The 23,664-nt window shown below is 40.7% G+C and overlaps 1 protein-coding gene across 1 annotated transcript; it reads left to right on the top strand.

The window, feature by feature from the left end:
- The first annotated feature begins 640 nt into the window (after positions 1-640).
- Positions 641-9,126, top strand: TYMS (thymidylate synthetase). Its single transcript, XM_062501131.1, has 7 exons — positions 641-926; positions 1,226-1,299; positions 2,544-2,718; positions 4,847-4,948; positions 6,151-6,326; positions 7,685-7,756; positions 8,632-9,126. The coding sequence occupies exons 1-7, from the start codon at positions 755-757 to the stop codon at positions 8,767-8,769; spliced, it is 909 nt and encodes a 302-aa protein (XP_062357115.1). The 5' UTR covers positions 641-754; the 3' UTR covers positions 8,770-9,126.
- The last annotated feature ends 14,538 nt before the right edge of the window (positions 9,127-23,664 follow it).

The following is a 23,664-nucleotide window of genomic DNA, read 5'->3' as shown; positions in this document are numbered from 1 at the left end:
TATCCGAAATGGGATGCCCGAGGCTGCAGAGAGAAGAAGGATGACAAATGCCAGCAGCACCTTCCAGCACGGGATGAGCCTGGAGAGCGCTTATGGTGCCGCTAGAGCAGAATGAGGTCACAGAAGCACACAATCTAAGTCCCTAAAAATCTCTGAGCTCACTGGGTCCAACCCTGGACGGAACACCACCACATCAACCAGACCGCGGCACTTCACGCCACCTTGTCTTTCCTCACACACCTCCAGGGACAGCGGCTCCACCACCTCCCTGGGCAGCCCATTCCGACATAAGATCAACCTTTTTGTGAAGAAACTCTTCCTAATATCGAACCTAAACGAGCCGGTATGGTTCGGGACGCTGCCTCGGGCCAGCCGTCCCTCAGGGGGAACAGCTCCCTGCAGCACAACAGCGGGCGGCGACGGGGGCGACAGCGCTGAGGAGCCCTGGGTACTGGAAGAGGAAGCGGAGGGGGGAAGGGAAGGGGGTGGGCGAGGGAGGCGGTGGCGGTGGTGCCACATCTCTCCGCCCGCCCCTCGGCGCCGTTTGGCGGGAAAGCCGGGCTTGGGCGGGAAGTCCGGGCTTTGCCGGGAAAGTAAGTTCGCGTTTTGGCGGGAAGTCCGGGCTTTGCCGGGAAAGTAAGTCCACGCTTTGGCGGGAAGTCCGGGCTTTGGCTGGCTCGGGAGAGCTGCGCAGACGGAGCGCGGCGCAGAGCGGCCACAGGAGCCGCTCGCCCGCAGGAGCCGCTCGCCCGCCATGCCCGCCGAAGGGGAGCTGCTGAGCGCCGCCGCCGCCCTCCCGGAGTCCGGCGAGCAGCAGTACCTGCAGCAGGTGAGGCACATCCTGGAGTACGGCCACCGGCGGGAGGATCGCACCGGCACCGGCACCATCTCCGTGTTCGGCATGCAGGCGCGGTACAGCCTGAAAGGTGGGCGCCGCCGGGACCCCCGGCCCCCTGTGCCTGCTCCCTGCTCCTGCTCCTGGCCCTGCCCGCCGCGGCTCCCTGAGCCGGGCTGAGTGTGGGGGTCTCGCACGCCGGGGTTGTCCTGTTCCTTCCCACCCCAGGGGTCTGAACGTGGGAGTTACACATCCTCTCGCAACTCCTTACTTCATATCCCGACCTTACAATGTCAGGCGGTGGCATTGCCCTCTCTGTGGGGAAAAACTCAAGTCTGCTCACCCTTGCAAATGGCTGGTGCCCGCTGACAGTCTGGAACTCTTTTCCAGATCAGTTTCCACTGCTCACAACGAAGAGGGTGTTCTGGAAGGGAGTGCTGGAGGAGCTGCTGTGGTTCATCAAGGTTCGGTATTGGGGTGTCTGTGGGTGGTGGGTTCGAGAGTGTCACAAACAGAACTGGTGGGCAGTGGATTAAGGCGTGTGGGTAACTGCAGATCCTTCTGTTTCTACGACAGACCTTCTAACTGTGACCCTAACCCTCTAATACTGTGACCACGCATGGAAGGCCATTATCTTTAAGACATTCTCCATTTTAGTGCAGACTATTGCTACCATTGCAGTCAGAACAGTTTCTCTTCTCTGTCTTTCCAAGGGAGAAAATTTGAAATAGTGAGGGCTTGTACTAATTTGAATATACTCCACAGCTATAAGGCATAATGCAGTCTCTTTATTTGGTGTTTTAATCAGAAATAATAATAATATGAGATAGATAGTAGGCAATTTAATGATCTGCTCTTTAATACTGAGATAGCTTGATTTGAACAGAAACAAGCCATGTGGAACCACAGGTGAAGTAAGACTGATGTAAATGCTAGGCTTTTTAGGAGCAAAAAATGAGATCTAAGAGAGTTAAGAGCTGTACGTAATGTAATATAATTCAATGATAGGTAGTTCATTACAATGTAAGTGTTCCTATATATGTTATTGTGCAGGTATGGGAGAGTCTGCATAGCCATTTGCTAGATAGAAAGACTGAAATACACGTTCATTTTTCATAAGCGGTTTTTTTATGTTATTGGTTTTGGGTTTTTTTTGTTTGTTTGTTTTTTTTTTTCAAATGTAAAAGACTAGACACTCCCCAAAACAGCATAATTTCTATGTTTTATTTTTAGTGTCCTGATTTGGACCTCTTGAAGGATTCAGTGACATTTTTCTGGGTTATTTTCTCATTTTTGTCATTTTAAGAAAAGGATTTTTAAGACTTTAAGCTTATAGGTGGCTTGACATGGCAAAGACCGTGCCTAGGCCATACATTTTTTGTTAATCTATTTTTATCAATCTGTAAAGTAACATCTTGTTTTCTGCAAGTATGAAATGGCATTCCACAGTTGACCTTGGGGCTGTTGTGCATTCACAACGTGTGAGAATCCTGAGTTAATCAGCAGTGGCATGGCACTTCAGACTTCATTGCAGGATGTTGCTCACAAGTTTTGTTCTGTCCATGTGCAAGAACCTCATCCAGTACATTAATTACACTGTTCATCCTTGATGAGTGGAGAAATACCGTGGACTAGCAAAGCTTAATACAACTGTTTTAAATCTTGTCCTCTATGTTGGAATTAGGATGCAGACTTCTGTGTTTTGTAGGGTTCTACAAATGCCAAGGAGCTCTCTGCAAAAGGTGTGAAGATTTGGGATGCTAATGGGTCGCGTGAGTTCCTGGATAAGCAGGGTTTCAGCAGCAGAGAGGAGGGTGATTTGGGACCAGTATATGGTTTCCAGTGGAGGCATTTTGGAGCAGAATACAAAGATATGCACACAGGTAACGGCATCCAAATATGGTCTTGATTGCTCAGTGAGAAAGCTGTGACACATCACTACCAGAAGTCTGTGTGGAATGAACTGTTCTTAAATAGCCATTCACAGCAGACTGATAGCCAGAATAAAGAGGGTTAGAGGGAGTTAACTTTTTTATACCTACTCAGTCTTAATTATGCTGAAAGATGTAGCTTTGTGTACTATAGTTTGGTATTTGTGGAACAGATGAGTCATGAGGCACACACTGTTAGTCTTTTACCTAGAGCAGATGTGGCTGGTGATAGCTGGAAGGATGTTTGTGCTGCAGTCTACAAATCTGACCTAGCTCCATTTGATAACAGTGGAACACAGGCTGCCATCTCTGTATACCACTGCAGGGTCCTTGAAATTGTTGTGATGGAAAAACTGGTATCAGTGCACTACCTTGACTGGAGGCAGTGGAAGAGATTTTTTCATTCTGCATCCGGAACAAAATAGAATGTTTCCATAGCTGATGATATTGTGGACAGAACAGCTGTGACAAGTTGTGATAAAAATACCTGTTGGTATTTTTAGTGGAACTGGTCTAGAAAACTTACTCTCAAATATTGATTCCTCTTTTCCAAGTCACTCAAGGAGAGGATGTATAAAATGTTTAGAAGACTGCCATTAAGAAAAAGGTGTCAAAAACTGGATTGTCACTATCTGGTGTGATTTTTTTTTTAACTTGGATTAACAACATGGTTAATTATCTAGGTGAGATTTCTTATTTGATTTTTAAAATTTTATTTGCAGTACAGCCCCAAATTGCAGCTCACATTGATTACAGATATTAATTAGACTTAATATTGGCATGTTGGCCGTTAGAAGAATATAGTTTTATGGTAACACAAATGATGCAAATTGTGAACTGGCACATCTGAAAACTTCCTGAGTTTCTCATCTTAAAATGTCTAAGGCACAACACAGCATGGAAATAAAGAACAAGATAAATTCCAATAGTTTTCCTTACAAATAGATTTCCTTTTGCATTACTAATGGATAGGTAATTAGCTTCAGGAACTAACCATAACCATTTGACAAAGCTTCTGGCGTGGTATTGCTGGTAGAAGAGTTCCCTGAGATGCTAATTGTGTATTACAACCTTGTTTGCCAGCTTGGATCTCCTTGTGACCATAATCTGGTGCTGCTGTAATAAGAGGTATCAGAAAAAAGTAGTTACCAACCATGCTGATTCACTGACATAAGTCAGAATAGAGATTAGCAGCTAATGACTTTTTTATTCTGAAGTCTGTTCTAATGGTCAGTTAATTTCAGAAAATTTCTTACATAACTGGTATTGAGCCTAAAATTCAGCCTGTATCATTGAGTGAAATGTAATATCCTGTGCTACACATGATTAAAGTTCCTTTCTGGAGGTAAATGCTATGGAAATTCAGTTTTCATCCATGACCTTGAGAGTGCTAGATGGATGCATTTATTCATCTGTCAAACTTTCTACTTTTGAGCGTGTAAAGAATTCTGGTACCTGGCACACTGGCCTGGGCATACTTTTTTTTTATATATATAAAAGAAGGAGCACTGCAGCATGCAAATTGAATGTCTAGAAAGGCATTTTAATCCAGAAAAACAATAAGCAAATCAGTCTAAATACCATGACTGACTAGGAGGTAATGTCTTGTCCATTCCAGTACAGCTCTTGTCCTATTTAGGTAACAAGTCACCATGAGTGATAAAATACCATACTTTGTCCAGCTATTTTTTTTTGCGTTACAGCTTTTGTTTCTTGGGGTTTAGTGATTATACAGACTTTTTAGGGTTTTTTATAAAAAGTGAGGTTGCTGAAAATGGAATAAATAGGAATGGTCCTATTTCAGTGGGTGCTAAAGGTACTCAAAGCACCCAAAAGAGTTGGGGGGGGGTCGTCATACAGAAATACCAAATGAGAATTTTACAGGCTCTGGAGCATCCTAAGAAAGACCAAGAACAACCTATGTTTGGACGGTGCCAACTTATTAGTCAGTTTAAAAGTTGTGGTAAAATCTTAAGAGGTTGTCATTTGGGTATCACTTTTCAGTGAAACATGGGCTGGGTGTTAAAAAAATATGACTTGAATCTGTCTGGTTTAGATCTTACTTGTTATATTTCTTCAGATTACTCCAACCAAGGAGTTGATCAGTTGCAAAAAGTGATTGAAATGATCAAAACCAACCCAGATGACAGAAGAATCATTATGTGTGCTTGGAATCCCAAAGGTATTGAACAGCTGGTGTAGAGTGAATGTGGTTGCACATTATATTGCTCTGTGATAAATTATGTTCTGTTCCTGTGTCAACAGTCTGTTCCATTTGGTGTCCTTGTTCATTCTTTATAAAACTACCAGGAGTGCAGTAAAAATGGTCTGGGGTTATAATCTTTATTCTCTTTCTACTCAATCCTCATGTTCAAACATCAAAAATAATGAATTGTTTCTTCAGAGTTTTTCTCTACAGGTTAAAGTGAGGAATACACCAGTGTCTTTGACATACAGTATTATTCAATAAAGACAATAACTCTTATTTTAAAAAAGTAAAAAACCCAAACCATAAAAACTATATTAAAGCAATGTGTCTTGCTTTTAGCCATGTAATCTCTTATAAACATAACTCTTAACACTAGAGAACAAAATTGTTATTAGTGTTGCAGTCTTCTCCTTGAACGTGGGTTCATATGATGAACCTGTATCATATGAATGATAGGGTCTGTTTATACATAGGTATCCATTCACTCTGTGGGGCAACTTCTAAACAAGAGCTACTGCAACAGAATGTTTAACTTTCACCAGCGATAGATCTGTGCTCCAAAAAATTCACACAGCATTTTCCACAGTTGTCTGAAAGGGTATTCCACATGCTATTGCTGTTATTTTCAAGGGTGAACATTCTCAGAAGATACCTGGTGAAAATTTTCCTTGTCAAACTGTAATTTTATTCTTTGCACTTTTTAAGCATAGAAAACTACTCAAAAGATCTTCCAGTTTCTGAATATTTTTTTTTAATGATCATTACTTTTATATCTCAACAAGCGCATTGCAATGGGAAGAGAATAAGATGAAGCAGTTGGAATTTGCTTTAGGGTATATGCTTAATTTTACTCTTAATGGCTTCCTTTAGGGAATTCAACTGTCTCACCAAGCTGAGTAGAAATTAACTGCTGTGCAGCATTATGGCATAAATCTGTTCTGTGGAATATCTGTTTGTGATTTTCTGGTCATACAACCCAGGAGACAGCTTGTCATGACCTAGACTTAATTGCTAGGGCAGCAGGTGCTTATAAACAACAGAGAAAAAGCAGTAGAATGACAGTGAAGTTGGCTCTCTACTATATCTCATTACATGCTTGTTGCATCTTCTACATTCATAACACATTAATGCTGTTACTGTTCGCCCCCCTCCCTCTTCTGTACCTCAATTCCTAGATATTTCCCTGATGGCTTTGCCTCCATGCCATGCCCTTTGCCAGTTCTATGTTCTAAATGGTGAATTGTCTTGCCAACTCTATCAGAGGTCTGGAGACATGGGACTAGGAGTGCCTTTTAATATTGCCAGCTATTCACTGCTCACGTACATGATTGCCCATGTGACAGGGCTGAAGGTATGCCATTTAATATTTTTTTTCATTCTTGTCTGAGAAATAAGGGACTAAAAGATAAGGCTCTTCATATCATGTCCAAGAAAAACTGGAATGAACGTGCTGTTTGAAATCTTGCTGAAGTATGTGTAAAAAAAGGGCCCTCTGAATTGGACGTGAATTGCCTCTGTTTTGTATGGGCAGTTAGAATCAGCAATGTACGAATTTTAAAATTCAGGTTAAGCAGAAGATTCTTTTATGTCTTGACTGTGTCAAGACTGACCTGTTCACTAGTCTTAGAAATCTGAACTGAGTGCTTGTCCTCATGGGATAGTAATATACAAGAGATTAGATTTTGTAGCATGTGTTTATTGGAAGTGAACAGTAGCTCAGCAGTAGCTGTCAAGGTTCTAATTTGGATATTCTGCCCACCTAACTTCCAGCTATAATTTCAGCTGTGTAGTTCTTTGATTTCCTACTGTAGATGATTATGTAAAGTGGTATGTGCTCAAATAGCTCCTGCCCTGACTTCAGAGCTGTATTTTGTAATTTGACAGAGAAACTTGAATGCACAACAGTCTTGCACAAGGGAAAACCCCTTTTCTTTAGGACATGTAAAAAATTTTACTAGCAAGTCCTTCTGCACCTAATCCTCCTGCCACCAGCAACATGAAGGGGAACTTCTTAAAGCAGGGCAAAAGGGAAGAATCAGATTTCACAACTGCAGAAATTAGTCCAAGGTACTAAAAAAAGTGAAGTTTAACATTCTGTCCAGCTGTTGCCTCTCAGCCACTTCCTCATGTGGCTTTGATGGTTTTCAGCGCAACGTATCTAAGGGCTGATCGACATTGGTCAGAGGCTGGTAAAAGATCCGATGAAATTTCCCCACATTAAATTTGCTTGCTCAGGGGCTGCTGAAGTCACAGGACTTGCAAGCTTTCACACCCCATCTGAATGCTTGCCTGTGCCTGACACCTCCACTGCTGTTTAGTAATGGCTGAGGCAACTGCTCTGAAGCCAGCTTTGGCACGTTGTACTTACAGGAAGTGGAGTGGAAAAGGTGGATATCGCTGCTGCACCTGTTTCTGTCTCAGTGAGCAGATCAGTGTTGTTCCATTCATTTACCAAAGCTACTGTCATGGCAGGATTTGAAAGATAATTTTTTTGTAAGATAGTGGAAATTTCATTATATTTTCCATTAATTAGGCATTCATTAGTCAGAGAAGCTTGTGCCCTTCACAGCTTTCAAAGAATACAATCCAGTACAGAAGCTGCAATTCCACACTATTGATGCTGAGAATCAATACTATAAGCATTGTAATGTTTTGCTTTCTTGGAACCTGACTGTTTGAAAAACTACGTGTGTTCTTCATTCTTTTCAGTCTGGAGAGTTCATACACACCTTAGGGGATGCTCACATATATCTGAACCATGTGGAACCTCTAAAAGTCCAAGTAAGTACTTATTCTGTATTCTGTCCTTTTATCTTCCACAGTGCTTATTCAATGCAAAATTACCTTGATATTTTAAATATCCTATTGCAGATATTAATTTGTATGGCTTTTTTTCTCATTTCTATCCTAGTAACTGTAGTATTTTAACATCACTTCAGGTTGCAAACAGAAATAGAATACAAGCATGATTGAAATGTACGTCTGTGTACTACTCTAGAACCAAATTAGAGATCCAGAATCTGTACTTTTAATTTTGGAAATAATTCCCCCCTAATCCAAATAACACAAAATACAATGTCTTTGTAATATATGAGAAAAGGATAACTTAAAGTTCACAGAGTTAACCAGTAATACTATTTGGCTGAGAAAGGCTACATTTTCTTCAGGAAGTAATTTGTTGCTAAAATCAGCATTTGATTTGATTAGACTAAGCTTGGACTGAACATTGTCATTATTAGTATGGTTCGAAACCACCCAGAGAAGTAGTTATTGATTCAGACCTGAATGATGAGTAGTGAGAAGCTGTAGAATATTTGATCCATGTTTGGGTCAGATTTTCCAATTAAATTTCTCCTGGGAGGAATATAATCTGTAACCACCAGAACTGATTTGCCAACTGAAATTACTTGCAGTGCATTTGGATGATCAGGGAATTCACTTGAATATTATGCTACTGCTCCTAGTGAAAATGCTAAGGTAGATTCTACCTAACTGTATTGGAATTTTCTTCTTTTTTTTTTTTTTTTTTTTTTTTTGGTATAAGTCTTTTTGATGGGAAGGGAAATCCTACATAGTGTAATCTGACTTGAGATTGAGAACACGAAGTCTCTGCTTTCAAATACTAGCTTTGTACAGTAAGCTTGCTTTTATCTCAGCTTCAGAGGGAGCCAAGACCTTTCCCCAAACTCAGAATTCTTCGTGAGATTACAGACATCAGCGACTTTCAGGCAGAAGACTTTCAGATTGAAGATTATAATCCTCATCCACCTATTAAAATGGAGATGGCTGTCTAATGGTATAAACCAGCATTAGATATTAATGTGGAAATGTACCTATGTTACTTAGTTTCTCTAAAGTGGTGGGGATTTTATATACTTCAAAAGGTAATTGCTTTATTGTTAAATGGTCACAGACCAGATTTGCCTTCAGTGCTACCCTGCAGTTGTACAGGACAGATGATCATTCCTGATGTGCTATGCAGATGTTAACCCGGTTTTAAGTTGTTAGAGAGCTACTTTTCCATGTGTTGCTTCAGTTACCAGTGGCCATTTCTGTTAACGTTCAGTTACTGTGTGTGAGTAGCACAGGCTTATGTGCTTGATTCGGTACTGAAAATAAGAACTTGTATATGTGATAGAGGATTCCTTCAAGGTGGGAAAAATCACTAGATATATTTTAGATTGTATGTTTAATAAAGCTTTTTTTAAAAATATCTTCTGGAAGGCGTGATGCATATTTAATTCTGGTGTGGTCTTTTTACAGTGAGTAGTAAAAAAGGGTTTGGAAAGGTCTTGAAGGGTAACATCTGGCAAGGAAAAACAAACTTCTCATGGTCTTCACAGATGAACCATCAGGAAGGCAAAAATTTTACTGGAACTTTGCGAGAAGTGCAATCTCTGCATAATGTCTCTGTAGCAGTAATTTTTTTTATTACCCAACCCTACATAAATTACTGATTTGATAGGAATCAAAGAGAGTTGCAGTTAAAGAGAGGTTACCAGATAATATTAGTAATCAGCTGTCTGTCACCATTTAAAACCAGATCCCACAAGCATATGGACTCATTTTGCAGCTAGGAGCAGTAAAACCTAGAGATCATAGTATTTTTAGGTATGGAGTTCATTAATTAAATTGTAGCAGAATTCAGCTTTCAAGTCTCCTTATCCTTGTAACTTCTGCACTAACTTACAAAATTGCTCTTCAGGTATTTGGGAGTAGATGTGTCGTTAATATTCAGATATAGGGTACGCAATACATACTTGAGCATGTAGAAAAATGAATAGTAATTTTTAAAAATAAATTTTAAAGTCAAGAAACTGGTAAATATTGGAGAAATGTACAATTTCAGATAATTCTAAGAATTTAATAATCATTTCATTCAGGCTCCTGCATAAGAGGACCATTGAATCTTTCTTAAACCAAACTGATCATAACTTTGAAAAGCATACTTTGTATAAGTATTTGCATATGTCATAATGCTGATTTTCCTTCTACTGATATTCAGACTAATTGTTTTGTAGCGCAAGAAGATGTTCTCTTTTCCTGACATTTAACCCAACACAAGAAGATTGCACAGGAAAAAAATCTCAGCCTGTTGTAAGCACACCAAATGTAAAGAGACCACTGCTTATTAGAAAGGTTTGTAATATACACTGCAGTGCACCATTCTTGAAGACAGATGATCAGACTATGTGCTCTTTCAGCTTAGATCTCATGAAAGCTTGGAATGGCCGAACCTCACCCTTTTCTGAGGCTGCATTAAATGGATGCTCAATAGCCAACTTGTAGTTGGACATACCTGGGTCTTCTCTCAAATTACTGAATTCACACGTAGTAGTGTTCACCTGAGAACTTTGTCACATGCTCCTCCTAATAAACTTAATCTCAGCTCATTAAAGGTATCTAGTTCAGATGGTCCAGGTGTTACCTTTTCATTAGTGGTATGTCCCAGCTGTAGGTTGTCAGCCACTTCTTAATGTGTGCATACTTTTATAAGTTAAAGGTTCTTGAGTGTTCTACAATCCTCTAAAGTACAAGGAAACAGATTAAGCTGCACATTCACTTAACAGTTCTGCCTACACTTAGCAAATAAAGTTCCTTTTGCTGGAAACCAGTTTATGTAACACTGCAGATAAGGTGGATTATGCAGGACATTTTACCAAGTGTAGCCAGAGATGATGTGAAATAAAGCTGGCTTCAGGGCTTTACTAGTGGGAATTAGCAGTCTCAGTGGTTATCCTGGACTGGAATACCTAGCCAAGAGAAGAATTCAGAATGGGAATCATTTACTTCTATTCTTAAGTTACAGAGGAGTTAGGTATATGGACATACAGAGCATACATAAGCAGACCAGTCTCTATAGCTCTGGAAAAGCTCCTGGTTTTTAGTATGGAAATTAATTACAAGTTCGCTTTTCCCCTTTATCAGCACACTTTGCTACAAATAGCAGTTGAAGTGAAGCTTGTACCTTGAAGACCAAGAAGGTTTATGGTGCTCAGAAGATGAGAAAGATGTAAAAAGCATTTCAACAGCACACTTTAGTGTGAGTTAAAGTAAAAATAGATTTTAGGTATGAAGTGTGAAACTTCAGGAGCTTTCATATAAATATATGAATATTTGAAGAATTTAATATATAGAGCTAAACAGAAGGTACTCAAGGAATTTCGGTTTGCAAAATACTAACACTGTTCATGCTGCAAAGATGACTAGTATGAGTGCAGGCCATAGAGCAGTATTTTAGACAAAACATGGGACATTTCTTGATACTTACAAGAGATGCATCCTCGTATCATTTCTCCACTTTCCAAGGGCCATTCAACAACTTGGAGATAGCAATGAAATTTCTTCCCACTTTGGTGAAATACCAACTTCTACCTTTCACCTTAGATGAGTTTTGTAACCCATACTATTTCTGACATGGTGTGGTTATGGTATGTTTCAAGATTTGCCTTATTGCCGTACCACAAAGTAGATGGTAGTAGAGGAAGGGTCAGAAAAGAAAGAACTGAATTTCTGAGACAAACATCCATCTGATCAGCCATCAAAATCAAGTCTTCTAAAGAGCCTGACTTGGTGAGTTTGTCACCATAGTGACTGGCACCTGTGAAGTGTCTGAATATGGAATGCAGCCCAGGTTTCAAGTGCCTTCATTAAAACCACAAACGGTTCACATTCACCCGCTTGAAGTTTAACCAACCCTTCTAACTACGCTTTGCATCCCACAGGAAGGTGAGCTTGTGGGGTAACGGCACAAATACATGCTGTGATCACCATGTAGCAACATGTTTTTTAAGGAGAAAAGAAAGAGCAACCACCATAGTCAGTTGTTACTGGAATTTTTTTATATAACTAACCTGTTTTCAAGTGTTTCAGATACTAGATTAGATGTAATCAAACATTATGAAGTGCTGGACTAATTGGCAGAGGCCCCGAAACCCATACTAGAGTTGACTGCCACTCTAAGACATCCAAAGTCTTTCGGTGCTTGACATGAAACAACAAAAATTACAGCAGTGCATGCAAGCTTATGCTCAGAAATCACAGTCATGATAGCTGAAGAAATTAATCAGAATGCCTTGAAGGATGGGGAGAGAAAGATTTTCTCATTGCTGCTGCATTTTGCAGAGCATTTCTCTAACTTTTTGGCCATCAGCAGCAAAGACAAGCTTTCATTCACACTTCCCAGCCTGCAGCTGTCAATTTGGAGATACCTCAAGGCCTTGGCTTGTAGAAGATTTTTAAATATCATTCTGTTGTGGCGGTATAAGGGAGAAAATGGAAAGTTAAGACCTGGAGACTCCCAAATTAACTAATTAATAAGAGCTTAATTAATAAGAGCTGGTGGCAACTCATACACAAGCATTTGTACAGTGTCCCTCCTGTGTGTATCTGTAAATCCAGATTATTTAAATGAGAGATCACATGAGAATTTGGATGAATTTAAGGATGTTATCAGTATTAAAAATCAGCTTATACTTGTGATGTCAAGAGCACTACACCTGACACAATGAACTGAGGTACACTGAATAAAAATCAAAGGGCATAGTTGTACAGGATTGAGTTTGGAAATTACTGACACTTAACTGGATGTTGAATCTCCTAAGTGAAAGTGAAGTGAAAAATGCCAAGTGAAAATGACTGCTCCATTCCAGGACACATACATGGGCTTATCATGCACAAAGGCACGCCAGGTTTGTAGTGAGACTATTATGCAATGCTCACACAAACTGATTGGGAAGCTCTGCCAGATAATTGCCTCACACTCTCGCTCAAATCTTTTTAACATTTATGCTCCTTTGGGAGCCAACTCGGACCCTTCTGGTCACCTAATTGTCTCACAGGCAGGGGCACTAGGGGCACTCTGGGGACAGGATTCAGCATGCTTGGGACTGCACAGCTTTGGGATGTGCTTGCCTGTGTGAATGAGCACCTCTTCCCATTTTGAGGCAGCTAAAGTGAATATAGTAGTGATTTTGCTGCAGGAAATCATTCTTCCGGAGACCAGTCCAACCAGATGAGAAATGGCCTTGTAGCTGAGATACACTTGGATAAGAGTCAGGATTCAATTTCTAGCTGTGCTACAGATTTCCTGTCTGGAGCTTGACTAAGTTGTTCTGTCAGTTCAGGCCTCATATTAATTTCCCAAGTTTCTGGTACAGATAATTGTATTCCCCCTATTCACCTGGGAATTCTGCGGATAAATACATTAAACGTTTATGTGATGCTATGGTGAAAAGAAGAGAAAGGTTATATAAAACATTCAGTAAAGCCAAAATTCAGGACTATCCTGTAATTTGTAAAGCAAGGCTATACTAATGTGTAATTCAAACCCATCCTACTAGATAGTCATTATAAAACACCCCCCTCCGCAAATAAAGTGTCCTATCTGCTGGCAGACAGCAGCTGAGAGTGAGAAGTACAATTAAATATGTTTATAGCAGGGCTTGGCATGAGAAACTGGCAGCAGAGAAATTATGCTAATGTCATCACTGTTGTTTCCAGTTGCTGCAGAGATCTGAGAATTTGTTAATTCACATTGTTTGGCTCTGTAGATTTGATGTCAATAGTTGGCAAAAAGATGGGTGCAATAAAAACCAATTTACTTTAATCTGAAGACTGGTATTCTAAAAAGTATCAGCCTGTCTGCTGACACCTCGCTATTTATGATATAGCTGGGAGTTAGTTCTGCTCTTTGGACTCATTAAAAATATTTAATGCAAAAAGTATTTAAATATAGCTGATGGCAGACTTATTACTAATGCTAGCAATGAGTTTCCTTGGGGGAAAGGACAGGTTTTACCTTTTTAAAATAGTTGCAAATGTACCAGACAAATTCCTCCTAAGGCCAGATGGCACCGAGTGCACTGACAGATCTCACCATGACCAGTCCCACCTGGGGCTCAGACTCTCTGCCCATGGGCCTTTGTTTCTGCCTGGGTTGCATGGCAGGTGTACCTGCCTCCAGCTGTGCTACAGCTGTGGACATGTCTGGCTGTGGAACAACACCCCATCCTAACTGGACACACCCTGGGCCATGTCTGACCGTGTTTGTCCTCACTCCTGACCTCTGCTCATCCCCATCCCCAGAGAAGTTCCCAGCACTTGAGTCTGGGGCCACCTCACTGCCCCCTGCCACTCCTGCTCCTAAATGGAGGTGGGACAAGGCTGGCTGGGAGGACTCTGCCCTGCTGCTCCCATGGGGCTTCCCGACAGGTCCCAGTCCTTGGGAGCAGCTGGCTCCCATTGTGTCCTGCCTGCCAGGTATCTCAGCCTGCCTCAAGCCCTCAGCCAGCAGTGCAGAGGCAGCTGCACAAGACAAACCTGACTCTGGGCTCTGACCCTCTGTCATGGTTTAACCCCAGCCAGCAACCCAGCACCAAGCAGCTGGCTGCCCCACCTTCAGGATTGGGGGTGGGATTGGAAGGGAAAAAACTGGAAAATTCACAGTTTGAGATATAGACAGTATAATGGGGAAAGCAAAAGCTGTGTACACAAACAGCAAAACAAGGAATGAATTCACTGCTTCCCACAGGCAGGCGGGTGTTCAGCCATATCCAGGACAGCAAGGCCCCATCACACATAATGATTACTTGGGAAGACAATCATTACCACTCCAAACACTCCTCTTCCTACTTCTTCACCTACTTCTTCCCCACTGAGCATGACACCACATGGTCTGGAATATCCCTTTATTCAGTTTGGGTCTCCTGTCCCATCTGTGTCTCCTCCCAACCTCCCAGGCATGCCCGACTTCCTTGCCAGCACAGCAGTATGAAAAGCAGAAAAGGCCTTGGCCATGCGAAAGTCCTGATCAGCAATAACAATAACATTTCTATGTTATCAACCCTGTGTTCAGCACAAATCCAAAACATATCCCTTTCCTAGCACTGTGAAAAATGAACTCTACCCCAGCCAAAACCTGCACACCCTCCCACAGCATGAGCCTTGCCCAAACCTGAGTCTGAGTGAATCCCTCACAAGGGGGACATGATGCTCTTCAGGGGCCATCTGAAAATCGCCACTTTGATCCCCACCCATAAGCCTGCCAGGGCTCTGGGGCTATACAGGGTCTCCACCTGGCTCCAATAATCCCTGTCCCTTTCCCATTTCTTGTGTCCAGTTCTGTGTCCCCTGGAATGCCCCCTACATCCCACAAACTATGAAACTCCTCTTCAGCAAATCCCATCAGAGCCCACTTCTTTCTGTGCTGGGTGACAGGACATATGTGTCTTGGAGGGACCTCCAGGCAGGACACTGAGGGCAGGAGCAGCCCTGTTGGCCCTGCCCAGCCTCACAAGAAGCTCTCTCTCCCCCATCAGTGCTGCCCTCGGATCCCCCTCAGCTCAGGACACCCTGCAGGCCCTGTCTGAGCAACCCCAGTGTGATCGCAGCCGTGCACAGCCATGGCCTCACTGATCGGACCCTGAGCTGCTGGCCCTGCTTGGCCTGGGCCTGGCTTCATATCCATGGGCAGGCTGGCAGTCCCTGGGCTGTGTCTGACCCTGGTCCCTGTCACTGTCACACCTTGCCCTCAGAGCTGTCTTGGCACCATAACCTCGTCTGGTACCCTTCTCGGTTCTGGCTGTTCCCTCAGACCTGCCCTGCCAGCCATGCCCCCGTCTCCCCAGCCCTCCTGCACCCCTGCAGTGCCGCTGCTGCCACCGAGAGGATGACTTGCAGATTGCTAACAGCATGACTTCCTGGAATTTTGATATTTACAGCTGAGTTAGGGCAGCACAGATAGAGTTGGTGCAGTTGGAGAAGCCTGGAACCTCTTCCCTCTAAACCCCTCTCCTTCATATAGCCACTGTAGGGTCATGTCTAGACATGCACTGCTGTGCTGAGCGAAACATTGGCTGAAGTACCAAACCCACAGAGCAAAATGAAAATGGGAGCTGGATAATCATCCTTGGGCTACAGGGGATATCAGCTTCATCAGCCCTTCAGTGCTTCGCAGACCACATTGTCCAGCCTGCAGTGTTCTGCACAGATGTTATCCGGGCTGTCTGATGGACCTGCAGTGGGCTTCACAGAGCAGCATGGACTTCATCTTTGTACCTTGCTTAGCCACCCTTCATATGGGCAATCACAGGATGAATTCTTTGATACTTCTCACTGATGTAGGAATATGAAATTTTAGCAATTGCTTTCATAACAATAGTGAAAAAAACCCAGATATTTCCAGATTGTTCACAGAAATTGCATGTGGAAAGAATGAACCAGGGAGATTAGGTGAAGGGAGGCAACCTTGGTAGGGAATAGCTGAAATAAAGACCAACTAATTTTCAGCTTTAGTGTTTAACTTCATGCAAAGGAGTTTTGGCACCTGCTTGAAAGGTTATGCAGTAGATTCATTAAACAAACAGTAATTAGGAAAAAGCCCAAAGCACTTATACATATACTCACATGTTCTCTGGCTGCTGCGCCAATTCCTAGCACTGTTAAGGCCTGCAAGGAAATAACAAACATTCAAGACTTGCTTCTGGTTTTCTGAATTCCCAGTGAAGTTACTCAGTAGCACAAAGGATGGAATAAAAGCACACTGTTTTCTATGTGTTTTATGGAAAATGTAACATGTCATAAAACTTTTTATTGATATTTTTTTTCTGTTTTCTCTTGTCCAGAAGCAATGTAAATAATTTTATAATAGGGTGTGTGGAGCAGTAAAGAAATGCACATACAGTACATCTGGGGTTTTAACAGTACTGCTACGTATAGCATGTTTGGAGCACAAATTCTGAACCACACTTCCAATTTCACTGGAAACCACACATTTAAAAAAAAAAAAGGCTGTTCCCTATTCATACTAAATGTTGGCTGCCTTCCTTATGCAAGGATTGCAGTTCTTTTACGCATTTTTTTCGAAAGAAACTATTTATTTAAACTTAAGGGAATACAGGTGCAGAATATGTATCAAGATCCTGTAGCAAATACATTTAATAGTATTCTGAATCACTAGTTCAAACTGAACTCTGAATATGTGAAGGAACAGTATCAACATTACATCAATACTGTCTGGAGCCACTCTAGTATTACTGAAATAAAATATTAAACCTCCAAGCTTTGAAACAGTTGCATGTCCCATCTGGATATGCATAACCTCATCCAGAAATGTTGGCTCCTTAATGCATGAGGGTTTAAACTTAGCTGGTTCAGTGACCCACTCTATTGCTTCCTTTTTTTCCCTCTATTTCCCTCTATTTCCCATTTTTGCTTTGCATTCAGCATCTGGGATAAGAAAAACAAGAATCAAATACAGCGTAGGTTTCTACAGAATTATTTTTCCTGTCAAACTGCAAAATTTTTATGAAGTGGTAGAAATTCAGGAAATAGAAAGCAAATGAAAAGTTGGAATTGCTGTTCTGTCTGTATTTTACTTTTGGCTAATCTTATGCAGAGTTGCAATGACTGTGTCAATATCCAGACTAGGTTCAAACTAAGCAGATCAGGACCTGTAGGAAGCAGAGAAGCCTTCTGTGGGAATGAGTATATCTTTGGCAGCACATACTTAAGTAAAGCACCCTAAAACATGGATACGGCTGCATGAAATTTTCAGCAGAAAAGCTTCTTGACAAAAAAAAAGTGCAGTGGTTTAAATAAGATGAGTTTTTGAAGCAGTATTTCTCTCCCACACAAGGGAGAATTTTTCTTTCTATAAGGAATGAATCATCTGAAAATTACATCATAGTTCTTCTGCAGGCTCTTCAGGTCCTTGCTGTTCTATATTGACAGAGTTCCTGGTTCAGTATTTCATGATTTATGGCATCCCATGAAAGCTTTTTGCTGCACTGCAGCACCCAGAGTAGGTCAGCAGCTGCAGTGTGGCAGAGAACATATGGGGCAAAGAATCTGACCCATAGCAGACAACACTGTAACATTTCAAAATAAAAATGAGTGACTTCCATCTACTTTTTCATTTTCACTCAAATATTTTAGTTTGAATAACTTCTTTTCCAGCTTGTTTTTGGCCAAATATCTGTTAAAATTATTAACAGGCTTTACTCTTGAAGTCTCTCTGGATATAAAAGCCACTTTAAATCTTCTAGAAGACAATCCTGGTAGTGGGGTTCTCCTGCAGACTTGAATTTTTGGCACAGAAATACAGGATTAAATTCTTAGTAATACATCTACCTCAGTCATATCCAGTACTGCTGTTTGTTGAAATATATCAACGTATGTTGATTTTATTATTCAGGATTTGAAGAAGGAAAAAAACAATATTTGTCAATAAATGCATACAAGAGATATTTCATCTAATGGTTTTGAATAGAAAATAGCACAGTACAGTAGCAAAATGTGATATCCACAGTTATTTTGTCTGGCCAGTTATTTCTTGTATAGATCTCAACCTGTAAATATCATCCTGTACTTAAGGTTTTACTTTGAATAGGCATACTATATTTCAAACATGAAATATATCACTTCTGAATGATTAATGGAGCCACAAACTGGAATCCATAAACTGGATTTTACAATTTTAGCATCACTGTCTTACAGAAAGATCTTCTTTGTTACTTCTTGTCCCTTGTGAGTAAGCTTCATCCTACTCTGAAAATAAAACAGCGATGGTGTTTTATAAGTCAACGGAAACACGTTTATCTTCACTTGTGATCAGCCCTCAGCTTTCCCACACCACTCCTGTTTTCCTGCAATGCAGCATTATGCAGTAGTGAAAGGGGGGAGAGTCTGGGAGAGATACAGAAGCAAAGTCGTCCCTGCCCATGACACAGACCTTCAAGAGTTGGACTAGGCCCAGTTTGTCCTTCCAAGGCATACAACATGGAAGTGTAACACTCAGTTCAAGTGTTTACTATAGGTTATGCAGCCTTCTCTCAAGGCCTATGTGTGCAACTGCAAACAAAGTTGGATCAATTAATTACATACCTCCAAATAACTCCACCACCCTGCATCTAGAATAATACTAATTTACATGTAATTACAACAAGCTTTATTTCTTCTTCACAAATATCTAGAAGAAGCCATCAGAAAATGAAATCAGGTATATCAGTAACACACAGATGAATCAAATTCCTCAACCCAGTTAAGTGTAACAAATAAAAAATTTTTCTAATCCAGGTGTGAACATCCCATAACTTGGCAACATTATTTCTAGGTATACCAAAGCATATATTTCCCTAAAGAAAAATGCCAGCTGTCTTAACTTGATCTGACACCAATAAACTGAGACAGAAAGTCAAGCACATGCAGCTCTCTCTGGCAATAGGGATGCTGTTTATAAAGGAAACCAAGGGCCCTCTGCCACTGACAATTCCAGAGTATCGCTCAAAGTGATGGCAACCAGAATTTCTAGATTAAACCAGCATTTATCAAATGTTGAGGTTCATGTTGACTCTGAAGGTGACATCCCCATTTCTCATCCATGAAGTTACCACATGTTAAGGGTACTATGCTTCTTAATGTAGCTATCCAAGCACAGTTTTTATGTATTTTCATTAACACTCTTAATGATCATATTTTTGGCTAATTCATAGCATTCCCCTGAGAATCCCTAAGTACATAAGCCCCTTGCACAAACCAACAACAGCTGTACCCCTGCAAATTCACGGTTACACTTAATATACCAACAAATTTCCATTTCTATGTTAGTTCCATGGATATATCTTCATTCATAAACACTCTGCCTAACTGGAAAGATCACTGAAATGGTATTAAGCCCACTTTTTTACCTCCCCAAATGGACATTTGATACATGATAAATTTTCTGTCAGTCCAGCAAAACTTCTAAGCGTTTAGGAGCAAGCAGTGAGAATTGATTGTCATCTGTTAGCATTTCCCACTTCACATACTAATTAAAATCCTATGGCTATAAAATTGAACATTCAAACCCATTTTAACTGCTGGTCTGAGTAGCCCAGGCAGGAATAAGATCCTGAATAAGCCAGATATCCATCCTTTCTGATATCTATTTTCTGTTCTGAAGCAGATAAGAATAATTACAGGTCAGGCTGTGTTTTAGTCAGCAGTGTATTATTTTGTTGAATAATGCATCGAAGAATGTTATGTGGGAAAACTGAAGGATTGGAGATACTTTAACTTCTTTATTTTTCCCCAAACATGGCATTTTAATCAAATAGATCAATTTGGCCAAATAAGCCCTTCACTCTTCTCCCTATTGCTATTTTAATGCAAGAGAATTGTAAGGCAGATAAACCTTTGGAAGAAGCAGAGATCAGTACAAGCCCCTTGCTTGGGTTAGCTCCTTGCAAACCCAGTGCAAAATTTTTACATGGCAAAATATCACCAATATGGCACAAACCTGATGTTTGACATTGCACTCCTGGGACACACAAGAAGATGCCAGCAAACAGGCTTCATCTCATACAGTTCCTGTCCCACTCTCTAAGAGATGCAAAGTAATTGTTTTCATCAAGTACAGATGTATTTAAGCTCACATTTTTCTTTTTTTTTTTTCCAAGCAGACAATTTTGGAGTATTTCTGTTTGGGAACAAGAATGAATATCAAATTACACTGAACTGGATCAAATTCTCCTCACAGTCCAGATTTCACCATTACCCTTGTTCCTCCAGCTTGTCAGTCTCACAGGCTGATGATGTGTTCCTGGCAGAGTTACACCTATCAAAACTGATGAGACATGTCCAGGAAAATGGTACCAAAACTCCAGCTTTGAAAGAAAGATGACTTACCACAAGCTTCCTCTTCTGGTAACACACCAGTAATGTATCTGTATTCCATGAAGAATAGCAAATGCTTGGCAGCCTACTTCAAGCACGACATATAAAATTTTAAAAAACCCATACCATGATAGAACAGTATGATGAAAAAAAAAAGATTAAGTAATGCTAGTCAGTTGAGGAATGGCTGTCGATCTTTTCCCCATTTTTCTGAAGCAAGCAAGGAGTTGAAACAGCAGATATTCTAAACCTTCACACTCCCCTCCCTCATGAGCTTGTGTTGCATTGCCAAATGTGTGTTTGCCTGATTTAATGGCTGTGAATAGCTGATAATAAGCACTTTTCAGCTTCTTTTTAAACTCTATCCAAGCAGGAGTAAAAGATTAAACAGGAAAGCCAAGTCACACTAAATTTTAGCTGTCAAATTAAAACAGATAACCACCCCTATTCTCATACCTCCTGGTTGCAGAAAAGGAAATACCAAGTTATTTTAGAAAGGGACCTTTTAGATCTTAATACTGAAGGGAATTCCTCCCAGAATGACTGATCACTTCAGTCACTTCATAAAGGCCAAGTGTTTATTAGCAGACAATGGTAGCACAGGCAATTAAATTACAAGTTTGTAGTTTTCAGTAAGGAGTTGCTTTTGTGAAAAAGAACCCAAGCATTAAAAAACCTAAAACAAACTCCCAATTATCCAGACTTAAAGAAAAGCAGCTTCTAGTCCAAATCCTAAACGGAGACCTACAGATTAAAGCACCTTCTTTAAATACACAACTTCCTATAGCTGTAGACATCAGTCCCCACTGCCAGCTGTGATGCAAAGACAAGCTGTAGAGCTTCCCTGGGAGAGGGGCTAGTTTGCATCTGTGCTCGACAGCAGGCACTGGAAGATGGTATGTTGGGAGGAAGGACCTCTCTGGGCAGAAAGCAACACTCCCTGCCAGTGACAGAGCTTCTGTCTGAAATGAGCTGTAAGACCATTTTAGTTTAGATGCCAGCTGAAACATGTACTGTTCTAGTAGGACCCAGTTCCTTTAGACTTTCTGACCGTGGGGACCTGTAACTTTCACATAAACTAGAAAACAAAACAAATTAAATAACTGGAACCACAGTGATGCTATAACACATGGATGCTTTTTTCTTCATGATGAAATGTCACAAAATGCAAGTAACATTTACATTTGGCATGCAAAATTAATTCCTGACACCAAAGCAAAATGGTTCTCAATACTGACCAAAATAATCATTAAGGATTGAGTATGCTTTTTAACCACTTTTCACTGTGGAAGCAGTATTGATAGAGTGATTATTAAAAAAGGTGTGGAGAGATAACAACTGTTGGTTTGTGGGAATCTGTAATACACTAGGACGTGAGAGCTTTGCCCCCTAAGTTTCTTTCCTGTATTACAGATTACCACAAATATCACAAAAATTGCCACTAGAAAACATATCTATGGTTAACAAAATTAGTATGAATGAATGAATATACATCAAGTCATTACAAATTAATATCTGCCATCAGTAATATATATTATCAAAAAACAGCATGGCATCAATTAATGATAACATGAATCAGTACTATGGTACAACCAATGACAGCAGCAGCCAAGTAGCTTTATACTATTTTAGATTACTGTTTATCATGAATGAAGGAAATTTATTAATGACATTACAGCAGATACTTTTATGATGACTTATATTAATATTTATGCTATTGATATGAAGTGAATTAGCCAGATTTCAAAAGCAGCAAAACCATCTCAAAAGGTGGGAACAACCTGGGGGACCAATCCTTCCTGAAAGAAAGGAGGACAGACCTAGGCAGTAAGAGAGGTAGTAGAGTCCCATTTCCAAAATGATCCATATCACAGACTCTTTTTATTTAGCCAGGTATCCCTGGTGAAAGACCAAATGGTCATAGAAAGGTAGTGAGAGATTCAACCAAGAAATACTCAGGCTCATTTTTGGATAAATATGAAGTGTTTTTATAGCACATAGTCATAAGAGGGAGTGGGACTTGAGCAGCCAATTTAATTTCTGCTGTTTAATTTCTACTTTTCACAGACAATTGGGGATGCTGTTTTCTGTTCCTTCCGAAGTATTTTTTTTTCAGACTGCTTTCCACCTTCACATGACAAGTTGTTGTTACAGTCTCCTTGTTTGGTGCTTATCAGTGGTATCTCTGGATGTTTCTGGTTTCTAGGTACCTCGGCTGCACTTCAAAGAGGCTAGCTCTCCTTTTCAAGGATGTTTTTCACTAGTTCACAGGACTGGTCCCCAGGCTTGCAGTTCCAGGCAGCCCTTTCTATGTCAGGTTTTTTTGAGCAGACAATATCTTTTGTTCACTAATTTTCTTCTCTAACCAGCCTGTTTTTATGATTCCTCACATCACTGCCTAAAAGGCTATTTAATAAATAGTAACTTGTTACGTATGCAAGATTTGGCTCCCAGATCAATGGCATATTCAGAAGGGCAGTGGCTAAAAGGTGAAAAATCTCAGATTAAAATTTGTGAGCAAGAAAAATGGAATAAAGAGAAGAGCATATGAAGAAACAGGACTTGGCAAAAATATTTTCTTTCAGCAATGCCAGAGTTCCACAAAATTACTCTGTAATGTTTCGATCAATTCCAGCACTAAGGGCTGTGCAGTGGCTACAATTTTTCATCCCGCAAAAATTAAGCATGGGCAGACACTACAAGAACTCGGCGATGACTGTACTTTATTTGATATTTTACAGCCAATCAAATGTATAGATTACTTCAAAATCAAGACCACATGCCCATGAGGGCAACCAGGAGCAGGGAATCTCTCTGAGGTAAGAAGCATTCTTTCTTGGAGGTCCCATGGGTGTCACCTTTCCCTCTTGTTAGGCCCACAGAGCTTTCAGGACAGCAGCTATAGCTGCTTTTTCACAGCAGCTATAGCCAAATGGACTGTGCCCTTCTCTGGTCCAATCTACTGAGCAAAAAATTGTAGACCCTTCAGTGTCATCCATAGTGGTTTGATACTCACTGTCTCAGTTTCTGTTAAA

The sequence above is a fragment of the Cinclus cinclus genome, chromosome 1 (assembly GCF_963662255.1).
Source record: "Cinclus cinclus chromosome 1, bCinCin1.1, whole genome shotgun sequence".
Taxonomy (NCBI): Eukaryota; Metazoa; Chordata; class Aves; order Passeriformes; family Cinclidae; genus Cinclus; species Cinclus cinclus.
This window is presented reverse-complemented; position numbering and strand designations above follow the sequence as displayed.

Coding starts and splice junctions, on each gene's coding strand:
- TYMS (XM_062501131.1), top strand. CDS start 755: ATGCCCGCCGAAGGGGAGCTGCTGAGCGCCGCCGCCGCCCTCCCGGAG. Junction 927..1,225: donor GGCGCGGTACAGCCTGAAAG/GTGGGCGCCGCC, acceptor ACTCTTTTCCAG/ATCAGTTTCCACTGCTCACA. Junction 1,300..2,543: donor AGCTGCTGTGGTTCATCAAG/GTTCGGTATTGG, acceptor TGTGTTTTGTAG/GGTTCTACAAATGCCAAGGA.